The sequence below is a fragment of the Poecilia mexicana genome, unplaced genomic scaffold, assembly GCF_051168715.1.
Source record: "Poecilia mexicana isolate PSO_F unplaced genomic scaffold, ASM5116871v1 scaffold_3, whole genome shotgun sequence".
In the NCBI taxonomy this organism is placed as follows: domain Eukaryota; kingdom Metazoa; phylum Chordata; class Actinopteri; order Cyprinodontiformes; family Poeciliidae; genus Poecilia; species Poecilia mexicana.
This window is the reverse complement of record NW_028263372.1, coordinates 25789675-25803596: the sequence shown is the minus strand read 5'-3', so window position 1 is coordinate 25803596 and position 13922 is coordinate 25789675. Positions and strand designations below refer to the sequence as shown.

Below are 13922 nucleotides of genomic sequence, written 5' to 3'. Positions count from 1 at the left end.
CTTGAAGCAAAATGAAGGGATTTAATATGAGTGTGTGCACACACACGGTTCAGCTGTAACCGAAGGCTGTTGCCTCCAACAACAGGAGTTAAGTGTGCCTCTATCAGCGTGGGACCAGACTGGACTGTTGTGTTTGGCCGGAGGTGGCAGCCGCCGTGCGCAAGTTTCCAAAACACTCTTCTCTCCTTTTCACTATTCTGCATTTAACCCGTTTCTTCACCATCTGTCTCTTAGTTTTCCTCCACTCCATCGCTGCCGCTGGGCCTGATTTGCAGCAACCTTCTCCAGCTTGGATCCTGATCCTGGCAAATTTATTGTGTCACCCTTCATGAAAACAGAGCTATTCACGTCACGTTGAGATTGAACAGAAACAGGGAAGCCACCCACAGTTTAAGAAACACATGCCTGTAGTTTGATGCGGAGCCATAACAACGGATCACAGAAAGTCAGACCCAGACACGGATAGATCAATTGTCATGCATCTCATAAACCCAGAGCTGTAAGCCACAAGAACCGCACACAACAAACAAGAAATCCATTTTCAGCTCCACACATATTTCTAAGACTAAACTTTATCAGTAATGTTGTTCCTCTGGAGGTCATTTTATAGTACCAGAGCTACACTGCATGTTATGAAAAATTCATATTTTGCATGTTTTAATAGTTCCATTCGGGTCTCAACTGCTTCTAAAAACTGCCCAAAAAAAAATACACCCAGCCATTTTTGGCAACAAGTTAATGTTTTTTGGCATCTTTAAAACGACTTTAAAACCTTCTAAATGTTAAGTCACACTCAACTGGCACTCCCCTGTTACCTAGCAACCACAGGAAGGCCCAGCCCTGTTACCTAGCAACCACAGGAAGGCCCAGCCCCGTTACCTAGCAACCTAAGCAGAGTTCCAGCACGTTTGGTCAGCAATATGAGATCTTCAGAAAATGGTACGAAAATAAATTAGATGATAAGGTAATTTTATTTATGTAGCACAATAAGGCAAAGTAATTTACATGAATTAGAAGGAAATACAAACAAAACCAAAAGAAAGACAAAAAGGTAAAAAGTATAAAACTACATATTAGTTCCCCATGTTTAATAAGAATAAGAAGTCCATAATTTATGAATTATGGGTTTCTCTGGATTCTTGTTCTGTTAAAACTAGATGTTGGTTCTCCATGTTTGGTTCTATTAGTATATCCATAAAACTAAATGTTGGTTCCTGTTGTTCTAGGTTGAGTTCTAGAGTTGTACAATATAAAGCCAAGTGTTGGTTCTCCATGTTTGGTTCTTGTTCTGGATTGTTAAGTAGTTGGTACTTTCTAAGTTTGTTCTAAATTTGTAAACTAACAGGAGTTTCTCTACGTCTTGCTCCAATATTAAAACTATAAAACTAAACCAATGAGTATGTCACAGTTTTTAAAAGTAGCTAAATGTTGATCTAAGGTACTGAGTACTCCATAATTTCTAAAAATAATAAACTAAACAAAAATTGAACACTTTTATGCTTAAATCCAATTCCATAATTCATCAAAAATACTTAAGCAAGATAATTAAGCTGACATGCTTAAATTAAAGTTCATGGATACAAAATGGAAGAAGAAGGAGACAAAATACCAAAGTATGGTTACCAGATACAGATAAATTATCATGATCCCAAAATGTATGTTTCCCAGCAGTCCTAGAGGATTCTATCTTATATAGAATTTTACAATTCCTCTCTGAAGAAATTCATGGCACTAAAAGACATTTGGCTCGCCATACACCACGTGAGAATGAAACAGCAGGAAAATCTATCCTGAATCTGATTTCAGAACCGTCTGACATATTTTACTGTCACAACCTCAATAATAAAAACCTTGTTTTTATCCTCTGGCTCAGGAGTCCAGCCAAGAGTCTTTCGCTTGAATGTTTAATCTGGTTCAGGCAGAATCGCACACGTTCTGGACTTTCTATTTCGTGACTCAAACACACAGCGATGGCCCGACTTTGTCTTGCGGGCAGCACACAACTAGAGTCCGGCAGCGTGTGCAGCTTTATGCAGTGCGCCATGTTTATGAACAATGATTTAACCATCCAAATATAGATGTCCACAGTAACAAGAGGGACAAATCCAACAAAACAAGCAGAAAAAGCAATATTCAAGATATGAGAAACGGACTTCCCAAGCCTCAGTTTGTTGGTATTCTGCAACACAGCTCTATTTGTTTCTTTAAAAATTGCTTATTTTCACGCTGAGCTGTCAATTCCACACCTGCCTGGTCCTCAGCCAGGTTTTTTGAGTGAACTCTTCCTCCTTCTTCATCATTTCTTTAGCTGTTCTTCTCAGTCAGATGTTGTGTGAAGGGATGGCAGGTCCATGCTTGGATTGTAGGCACAGCAGGAAAACTCATGAATAACATTAGAAAGGTTTCATTAGCAGCATACAGAACACTGAATTAATGGCTTCCTTCTCTTCCTCCCAATGTCAAATTGTTTTCCTCTTTTGCTGCTTTCCCTCTGTACTCATTAGGTTGCTCATTTCCTGATATTTCACAGCTTTTATTCATATATTTTAAATCAGTGATCACATCCCTGACAGCCAACATCTGTATAATCTGTTGGTTAAGCAGAGGCATTTGTCATCTCAAAGGCATCTCAAGAGCAACGTTTTGTTGTTCTGGTTAGCATAAATTTAAATAAATTGTTTTTGTGTCTGTTGGTTGGACTATACATATTCATTAGTATTCTATGAAAATGTGGGAGAAACTCCACTGATGTGTAATTGTAAGGAAGAAAGTAGAGTAAAAAAAGGCCTGTTTGGAAATAGTTGAAATCCACAGTTTTGCATATTAAAAGTATTTCTTTTGTTGAAATGAAACTGATTTACATTATTTTTCCATTTTGTGTTAAGCATGAAAAATACTCTCTCTTGCTTTCACTTGGTTTATTTCCTCTCATCAACAAGTAAACAACAAAAACTAATCTTTGGTAGCTGAAAACTAGTTGGGGCAACTCATTAACCAGACAACACCTACAAAACATTTCATCTTTTATGACAGCTTTCATGAAAAACGTTATTTAAAAACAGCAAATGGGATAATCTGGTAGATTTGTCTAATTTATCCTTATGACAAATTTAAATGACAATTTTTTTCTTCCTAATAATTTTTTTTAACTGACACTGTGAAACACGGCACCCTCACTTAGTTAAATCCACTGAAATAATTTCTTTAACACAAAGAGCTCTGACAGTTTTTATATTTTGAACTCTACATTATGCGTTTTTGAAAGTAAAATTAGCAGTAAAATGGTGTTGACAAATCTGATAAACTGGTCAGATTTGTATTGAACTTGAGTCTGTAAGTCCATTTGAAATGCAGCCTGCATTTTCTTTTGAATATAATAAAAATGTTACATTTTTTCTGCAAGTAATTTGGAGTCACATTTGATCAGGAGAATCATTGAAGACTGAGCCGTTGCACAACTACAAGGTTTTAAATCCAAACCAGCAGATTCTGGCCAAAATAAGGTGTAAATGGATGTTTTGGGAATTGTACCTATAATTCAATGGACTGCTCATTATAAGAAGGTATAATGTTTGGCAAGAAGTAAATCATGAAGACATCAACCATTTTTAATTGTTTATTTAGCACAAACCATTTTCTGCACATTTTCCTAAAATCGTGCAGTTCTACTTACAGCTAATGAGAAGCTAAAACTCCTTTGTTTTTACTCCTTTTGCAAAAAAGAAAAACAAGCCCAAGAAAGATGTTTTTATTTTACGATCAAAGCCTACAGCAGAAAGCAGAAGTTAATTTGTACGGAAGGTCCAGAAAAAATGTGGGCCAGGAAAACATAAAGATAGAAACAGAAGAACTAGAAGAACGGGATAAATATAAATAGAAGCTGTCACTCATCAGAACTGGAGGAACTGGGAGACGCTGGTTGCTCCATTAATATGCAAGTCAACAGATCTGTGTTCTTACGTGTGTGTGTGTGTGTGTGTGTGTGTGTGTGTGTGTGTGTGTGTGTGTGTGTGTGTGTGTGTGTGGTCAGTTTTGTTAAGTCTTTGCTGTGAGACATCTAATTAGGCCTACCTCAGCATATCCCTGTTGGTGTGTGCAGCACGGTAATTGATTCCCCATGAGTAAAAGCTGCAGGAGATTCTGTTCCAGCTACAACTTGGTGCATCTTAACAGTCACAGAGTGAACTCTTCCCACCACAGCACAGAAAATTTCACTCTAAAATGGTACAAATATATGATAAATTTTCCTTCTTGATTGTTTTCGACAACATATTTGGCTGTTGCTGGGCTGCTTGGCTCAAGTCTTCAGTTTCCTACAGCAGGAAATATTCAAACCAGAAGAAGCAAGTCCGAATAATATTCAGTTTACAAGATAAAGAGATTCTTCGATATCGTCACGACTACTGGGATGTATAAATTAAAAGAGTATAAGAAATAATAATTGGGAGAGAAATAGTCACCACTGCCACCTACTGTTGGCCACAGACCATGGCTTATGGAGACAAATGAAGATGTGGATTCATTTTAAACTGGAAAGTGCAGAGGACCACTTTCACAATAATTATCAACAAAAGGAGCGTGTTGGTGGAAAGTCAGGACCTTTTCCCAGTCCTCAAACATTTGGTGTCAGTTCTACTGTGCTCTCTAAATAAAACTTGCCTACCAGCTGAAAGAAAATGTTTGACTCTATTTTTCTTTTCTGATACATACTTTCAGAATCAGTAAATAATTCAAAACGCCCCTAATTGATGTGTTCATGGTTTCAATGTGGCCAGTCACAAACAGCGCCACCCTTCACATCAGGAGGAACAAAGATAATGAGTTAAGAGAACAATATTTTTATTACAGGTTCCATAAGTTAAAATATGTTAAAATATTGTGTTATTGTGGAGGAAATTTCAAGTTAGGTGGTAATGAGGTAAGTTTGAGGAACACTGACTTAGGATAAGGGTTGGGCTGTAGACATTAATGAGAAATGAATGGAGGTCAATTAAAAGTCCTTGTGAAAACAGAAAGACATGCAAAGTGCGAGTGTACTTCTATATACTGTAACTGGACGGCCAGTTTCAGAGTATTTATCATAAAACTTCACTTCTTTGAATTTCTTCTAGTTAGATTTAGAGGTAAGGTGTTAATTAAGTTTTGGTTAAGGTTATAAATAGGCTAGTAATGGTTATTGCTGAGACATGTGGGCATACATGCAGTTCCTAAAATGAATAGAAATCAATACTAAGTCCTCAGTTTGCATAGAAGTAAAAGGTTGTGTGTGTGTGTGTGTATGTGTGTGTGTGTGTGTGTGTGTGTGTGTGTGACAGACAGAAAGAAAGCAGCTGCATCCTGAGTCATCTTCAACCTGAGGGGAATCATATGGAACGAGTCTCCTCATGGTTTCACTGGTAAAGTGAGACATACAGCTTGGGGTCTGAAGCAATAAGCTGGAGCTGGGCCTGGCACGATAACAAATATTGTTTATCATAATTGGTAAATTGCAATAAATGGTATAATAACTCAGGTATACCCTCTCAAAGATCAACAATCTTCCATTTAAACATTTAACAACTGGAACTGGAGGGCATCTTAAATATCCAAAACAAATAAAATGGATACGCTGTTAACAAAAACAAGATGTAAGCCACTCAATTAGTATTTTTCCATTTCTCTTTTTAAGTTTCATACCATCAGCATATCGTGATGCAAAGCTCTGTATTGAACCCCATTGAAAACCTCATGGTTTTTCCACCAAGTATTGGTTTCTGAACTCTTCCTGAGTTAAAACATCAGTTTTGTTGTTTTTAAATTAACATGAACTTGTTTTCTTTGCATTATTTGAGGTCTGATTTGCAGATTTTGACCACTTCTCATTTTCTGTTACTAAGTTTTTGTTTGGAATTTCGGAGACATGTTGTCAGTAGTTCATAGAATAAAATAACATTTTACTCAATCATTTACCTATAAAGAGTAAAATCAGAGAAACTGATCATCTTAAGTGGTTTTTAATGTTTTTCTAGAGTTGTATAACGCATCACACTAGATATTGGGATATGAATTTCATCCCATATCTCACATCCCTTCTACGCACAAGTTAAATATTCCAAACAGTTGACTTGTACAACTCTATACTGCAGTTTATTGAAGGTCATCACAAGAAATTTAAAAGCTACTGTGAAGCATGAGAAGAGCCAGGATAAAGGAAGTAACCAGGAGAAGTACGAGCAGATGTGGTTTGATCTCAGTGAAATGCCTGGCAGCTGAATTTCCAGCGACCAGAATGAAGCCTAATGAAAGAAGCATGGCTGTGTGATATTCTCACTGAAATGCAAACAAGAAGTCACAAAAGATCCTGAGCTCTGAAGCGCAGGCACAGCAGGGCTGCCGAAGGAGCCAACGAGCATCAAGACACACACAGCCAGTAACCATCGGTGTGTAGCTGCAGGATGAACCCAGACCGGTCAACAAGACGAGAACTGAAACCTTTAAGAGAATAAATTCATAACGACCAGAGCAGGGGAGTCAAACTCATTTTGGACCAAATCCAGATCATGGCTGCTCTTAAAGGGCTTGTTGTGCCAGAATGTATTGATAAAACCTGTTCACAAACTTTTAAAATATCAATTAATTCTTAAAGTTAAATAATATTATTAAACATCTTTTCAGTCGCTCCAGGATTTTGTGATATTTTTGTGATGTTTTGCAATAAAAATCAAAGTGTTTGTGGTACTAATGTGGAAATATTTGAGCTTTTTTGTGACGCTGTTTAGGACAAGTAAGAAAGGTTTTAACATTTTTAGAGTAAAAATCTGCAATAAACTCCCAATTATGTATAAGTGAAAAAAGTTCAGGGATTTGTTGATTTTGCGTGAATTTCCACGATAATTCTCAAGAAACTGAAGGGACTGATTGATAAAAACTGCAATGATTTGATTGAAAACATAATATTTAATCACACTTAGTGTTTAGTCTAGAACCTAGAGGGCCACATAGTAAGCTATAGCGGGCCAGATTTGGTCCGCGGGCCTTGAGTTTGACACACATGGATTAGACAGTCTAATCCTCATCGGTCTTGAATTATAGCTATTCTACTTGATCCAAACAAATAACAGATGCTCTAGATGTGCTACACTAATAATAAATCCTCACTGAACTATTTTCTTTTTCTTCACTCCACTCCTCTAAGGGGGGAAAAGAAAGAACAGATTTTTATTAACTGTGCTACACAAGGCCGAAGCTCGGCAGACAACTTTTATGTTCACCCTCCTGAGGACCCAGATTTAATTTCTGCCAACAGATGTGCGTTTTAGATGATTACTAACACACACATGTGGAGGTGGATTCCCTGCGTACAGCAGATAACTTGGTTTACAAATGATACAGCTGTCTGCAATTTTTTTCCAGGCACCTGGGTGTGAAGCAGCAGGAGATAAAGAAAACAACACAGTTTGGGAGGAGCGGGATAGATGTTGGTAGGATACAGAAAAACAATCTGTGTGAGGAGGAAGGAAGCAAAAGCAAGGAGAGACAGAAACACATTTGAACAATGAGAAACAAGACGGTGGAAGAGAAGGTGAGAGGAATTAGATGGAAGGTAGAAAGACAGATGTTGGAAGAAGCAGATGGGGACATAAATTGAGCGGAGGTGAAAGGAGGAGGCCTGCTCTCATCCGCTCCTCTTGGTTTGTCATCTAAAGCAGTCATCTGTATGCCGCCTATATAACCAGATCCACACACTTTCTTATCAGTCCGTCTGCGGGGATGAAAACGCAACGGAGGTTTGGAAACGTGTCGGATTCAGGGCGTTGCTTTTACACATTATGCAGAAAAGCTGTGTGTGTGTGTGTGTGTGTGTGTGTGTGTGTGTGTGTGTGTGTGTGCGTGTGTGTGTGTGTGTTAGTCAAATGTGAAACCGAGAAGGTTTTCATCCTGGGAGAGCAAAGTGAGGAAAATGTCACCCTGCGCCCATGTGAGGCTGAGGAGGTAATCTTCACCACATGTGAACCTTTTTCATGCAGTTTCCTCCCCTGCTCACCTTTACCTGTCAACAATCACCTCAAACTGGGCCTAATGTCTTGTTTCCACTGAGTGGCGTGGAACGAGTCGGGACGCCTTTTTGTCCGTTTCCACTGTGAAAGCGGCTCATATCGCACCACACCTGGTACGATTAGGGCGGAGCTACTGGCGTCACAATAAGCTATAAGTCAATTAATCAATTCATAAATTGAAACAAGCTCAATAATTCCATTTGCATAATTTTCTCTTTTCTCTCTTTTTACCAAAAACCGAATGTCAAAAGTCTTCAGTGTGTTGAATTGGTCTCAACTAGATCCTTCTATGAAGGTCAGTTTTGCTTACAGAGACTTCATAACTCATTTTATTTGCTGTTTCTGTTGTTTTGTTTATATATTTTGCATATTTAAAAAGTTTTCCAGTTCCAGTGTTAAATGTCTCTTAGAAATTGAAGCTTACTGATCTTTGAGAATGTGAACTTGCATTATTACACCATTTGACGCGGCTGTCTAATAAAAATGCCAAGAAAAGCAGTGGGTGGCAACATGTTTGGCTCTTGCACTTCCAACTGATTGTTTGAAAATAAGACTTACTTTATAGGTAAAACAATAACTAAAATTCTCCTACAACTTAGTTGAAAATAAAAGTTAACTTAGTCTGACACTTCAAGTACAAAAAGTGGTAAAAAACATTATTTTACAGAATGCACAATCGAACTCCGATGCCGATCAGAAAAGCGACCTCTGTTCCGTCTAAAAACCAGGAAGTGAACTCTAGCGTGGTTCGAATGCATATGTGAATGCAAGCAGACTGGGAACCGCTCCAAAAGCAGGAAGCGAACTATAACGCAGGGCATTCTGGGTAAAAACAATCAAAACAAACCTCCAAGTCTAGCACTAGCTGGAGAAAAGGCTTGTTGTCTTTTATCACAGACAAAAGAGGAATGCTATAAAACCTTCCAGCTTCTGTTCAGAAAGTGGAGGCGGTGTTATGATCTGGGCTTTGGGTTCGTGTTACACAATCATTTTCCCCAACAGTTACAGAACCTAAAGAGAACTCCCATGTTTTAACGTCTCACATCTCTGATTGGCGCCGTCATAGTTTGCTGATAACACTCGCCTACTGTGAATGTTTCTCTTCTTTGTTCTTCAGCCTCCAGCTAAAAGGCATCAGCACACGGCTGAAATTAGAACAAGCATCTCAAGTTAGACTGCCTGTCAATATTTCTGTCTGTGTTCTTTAAAAATAACAAAGACCCGTGGAAACTGGTGTCATCTAGCTTTCAATCAAATGCTTTGCTCTATAAATAAGACAGGAGCTTTTAGATGTTTGTTTTTTTATCTGCGGTGTGTGTTTGCACACGGTCCAAAGAGACGCAGAGTGAGAGATTGGTGTCAAATATAAAGACTTGATGGAAGACGTGTTGCCTCCACCCCATGCACACACACCCCGACACACACAGGCTGAAAAGCGTTAAATATCTGGGCTATAATCTGTCTGTGGCTCCTCCACTACTTCCATCCATTTCTAAACTTCTTTCATCAGTTTCAAGGCAGGCAAAACAAAAACTGTCAAACCGCGGTTGCACCGCCGCTCAGCAGCTGTCTTTAGAGGATTCGGCCGAGACGAACGTCCCTTTGGCTTTTCTAGCTTTGCTAAAGGAGCGGTTAAGGCTCTGCATGTTTTATTTTAAACTGCAAATGGCACTGCAGATAAAAACTGCCCAGATATATCAGTAAAAACTCTATCAAACATTCTGCAATATATATTCCTTGTACGTTTATATTCAACCATACTTACATATGCTTAAAAAAACGAATGTGCCTTCAGAGTCTTGCGACTTTGAAGGCTAAAGGTGAACTATTGTGCAGACTAATAATGCTGTGACGATTTTTTGGGTTTCAAATTTAAATTTTTGTCAGAAACTGGACTTCTGTGGATGTTTAAGGCTGTGCTCCCCACAGAGAGCTTTTCAATTCCCTGGTAGGGTGCTGGTTTGCTACGTGTGCAAGCTGCGGCTCGTTTCTTCAGACTTCTTCATGTGACCATTTATTCTTTAATAGATAAAATGCCTTAAAATCTTTTTTTTTTTTTACTTTTTAACTCAAATCTGAGCTGTAAGCTTCTTTTGCCTTTTGAAATTTTAGATCTTCTCTGTTTTGCTTTTTTTTTTACCTGTCATGATTTTATGTTTTTGAACAAAAATCTAATTTTAGGTGATATAAAAGAATATAACAATTCTTTTAAGTGTGAAATTGGTGGTCAAATAACTTGAAGGTAAATATATAAAATGCATATGTTTACTGATAAGAGACCCTGTCACAATAAGCAATTAATCATTTAGTAAAATCAGCCTGATTATATATTTTTAATTTTGTGACTTTATAATCCATTTTATTTATGGTTTCTCTTGTGTTTGGGTTTTATTTATTGTTTTGGTTCTCATGTTTTATTTTGGATTTTTAAATATCTTCCAATGTTGAGTTTTTTATTAAATTAAAGTTTAAAGGTATTTGCGTTATTATTCCATCATCAATACATTACTTCAAAATGGTCTCACAACAACATTATAATTTATTATAATTTATCGCAGTATCTTCATTTGCCAGTAAACTTTTTATCGCGACAGGCCGAGGTGCATCTTAGGCGAGCTTTTTAGATTTTGCTACATAGATGTTTAAATATTAATAAAATATCCAGAATATTGCTTCACTTTGAACATGTTTCCTTTGTTACTAGCGAAGAACAAAAATCCTGACTTCTTCACATTGTTAGCTTTTTTCTCCTGACCTTCACGACCTTTGCTGTGAGTGTGAGAACATAAAAGCTTTTTTTTGTTGTTGTTGATCCTGTTAAGTTTCATGCGTCGGAGTTTATTCCCTCAGCTTTAATCACTCATTTTGGACCTGCAAGCCTTCAAGTCCTGTAATTAACTCCAGCTTTGATGCTCATTTCCTGGACACAAACACAGAAACAAGCTCCGTTCTCCCAGTGATATGACCAAACAAACAATCGTGTTGCTTTAACACTCTGTCATACTGTGAAGCTGATTGTGTTTCAGTAAAACTAGAAAAATGCACGCCACACGTGTGAGGCCACACGCTGCGTTCATGCGCGCGCCGCCTCACGCCGCCAAGCACTTTGTGTGACATCAAGACAACTTGCAGGTCTTCAGACAATAAATCAATAAAGCTTTCTGAACCTCGGCTCTGATGAGTGTCTGCTGCAGCAAAATGTAGCCATAACGTTTATTCAATGCCTCAAAAACATCATTATAGCTTTGACTTTTGACCTTCACCAAACCCCACACCGCAACACACACATAAAACTGCTGATTGCCCAAAGCGTGGAAACTATAAGTGGTGTAATTTTTTCTTTTATTGATTCCTTTTGCTGTAATTCCATCTTATATGCTGCATATTTTTTAGATATTGAATACATGTCAAGTTACGGTGGAGCTTCTGGCTGTAACTGGTTCTGCTCCAGTCAGCCGACTGGCCGACTCATCTCCATTAGCAGTTCCTCTTCCTTGTTTTTCATAACCACTGCAGGAGTAACAAAAGCTACATTGTTTCTCTGCATAAGTGTCGCTTTTTCAAAGGTTTACATGGCTTAATATCAAGTTAACATGGTATTTAAAAAAATAACATCTAGCGATGACTATAAATTATCCTCTCTACCAAAAAACTCCAAAAGAAGAATTTAAAAAGATCACTTCATGTCCTTAAAGGGGAACCATTACAATGCGTCCTTAAACATCTCATTCTGAAAGGAGCTTAAAATAGACATGAGAATTACCTTTTGATTTGACTGTATTACATGTGCATCATTAGAGCCTCAGTAATTTATCCACTTGTTCATGTGATGCTCCAAGGGAGAAATCAGAACATCCTCGATAAGTAACTTTACCTCAGTGATGAAGTGGGTTTGAAGGGGTTGAAAATGAGTAATTAAGAATCCAGATGGACAAATTTCATCTGGATGAAGCAGCGGGAAAAAATACCAAGGAGGCAGATGATGCATCCTTGGTAAATGTCTCATGAAGTTTAATCACCTCTCATTTCCTGTTACACAATTTACTCTAAAAATGTGAAAATACAAGGATATGAATAAAAATAGTAATGAAAGCCTTTAACAGTTTTTCTTTGTTAAACTGACTGACTGGACTGAAATATGACAGCATATTAGGGACATTATAAATAAAGATTTTATGCCAAAAACACACATTTTCAAAACAAAACAAAAAACAAGGAAAAGTTAGAAAATAAAAAAATGCTAGACAATTTTTGACTTTTCAAACTCCATGTTTTTTCTAGAAATGTTCTGACATTGATCTGAGTTTTTTCTTGTTTTTTATTTTTTTAGAAAATTTTAAACTTTTCCAACTCAGAAATATTCTTTCTGAGACTAATCTCAAATTTTCTTTTTTTTTTCTAGCAGATTTTTGACTGAACTCCTTCAGTAACTCAGTTTTCTCTTCTGTTATTGCGTTGTGTTCAGGTGTAGGCGTAAGTCCATGGCAGACAGAAAAAAGAGAGAAAGTTTCAACCGAAAAACTGGAATTTTTGAGATCTTTTTGAAATGTTCAAGATAAAACAAGGAAGTTGAAGAATTTCCACATTCAGCTCAACATCATGTAGTTCTTTTGTAATTACTAATCTATCGCAGGTAACAAAACATCCTGGTCGTTTATTCAATAACATTTTGAGAGCATTAATCATTCATGAATCACAAAAACACAGAGAATTCCAGCTTTACAAAAATCCTTCATTGTAGACTCGCTGCTTTACAACAAACAAGTCGACAACGTTAAATTTCAGCAAAGAACAAGAGCGCCACCTGGTGAGTCACTGAAAAACTACACTAGTTTTAATCCGAGTAAATTAATTCAACACCCGTTTTAAATGAGAGCATTAATTGTGCAACATGCAGAGGAAGCAATGCAATTTTTTAAAAGCAGGTGTGTTGGAGCGCGCGCGCGCGCACACACACACACACACCTAAAATCCATTTTACGACAAAATAAACAAAAATACACTTTTAAAAAACGCAAAAATCTGGCTGTGCTTACAGCTTCTGTTAGCTAAAATATCGAACAGAGTAACTCGCATTGTGAGACTGGACCCTCACAGTTTGGACTCGAACCGGGTCTTACCGGGTGAAGCAGTGGTGGCAGACCTCTGCGGCCCGTTTGCCGGACACGCAGGACGCCAGCGGCTCTGCGGAGGCCACCAGCTGCCCCCGGCGGATCCTAACTGTGGCCCGGAGACCGTTCCCCTTTCCCGGACAGACAAACCGCTCCACAGTCAGCAGCATCCCCGATTTTTGCTCCATGTGCGACGAGATCTGTTTACATCCGTAACGAGAGTGACGTCATTACGTCACGTGTGCGTACACAGAAACTAGACGTAAAAAAAAAAAGAAAAAGAAAAACGTTATTTATTTAGTGTTTTTTTTTCTTATTTTTTCTCGGATTTATTTATTTTATATTAATGTATCTCGTTTATTTGGAATATGTATCTTTACTTGCTTAAACTTATCTTGATTGTCTCGCTACTGACTATTGCTCTTTATATATAGATTATAAATTATGTATATATAACATATGTAATAAGTTGATCGTCTATCTACATTTTTAAAAATATATACATTTATATTTACATATTTATAATTATATAAATATAATTCATGTTTATTATATATAATATATAAATTATACTAAAAATATAACATACATTTATATAAATATAATTTAAATAGATATAATTTATATTTTATAAATATAAATGCATATTTATTTTAAATATTTTGTTCAATAACATTAAAAAATACATTAAAAATAAAAATATTCATACAGATTTTATTTTAATAATTTAAAAAATTAAAATGCAGTTGTATATTCTTTTTATTAAACACAAAAT

At 37.1% G+C, this 13922-nt stretch overlaps 1 protein-coding gene across 1 annotated transcript in view; it reads right to left on the bottom strand.

Moving 5' to 3' along the window:
* The window catches only part of smyd3 (SET and MYND domain containing 3), a 75565-nt gene extending 62197 nt beyond the window's left edge, over window positions 1-13368 (bottom strand). The window contains exon 1 of the mRNA XM_015010426.2: window positions 13157-13368. Within this exon, the coding sequence (XP_014865912.2) occupies window positions 13157-13335 (179 nt within the window). The 5' untranslated portion in view covers window positions 13336-13368. The remainder of the gene's footprint in view (window positions 1-13156) is intronic.
* Window positions 13369-13922: the final 554 nt, after the last annotated feature.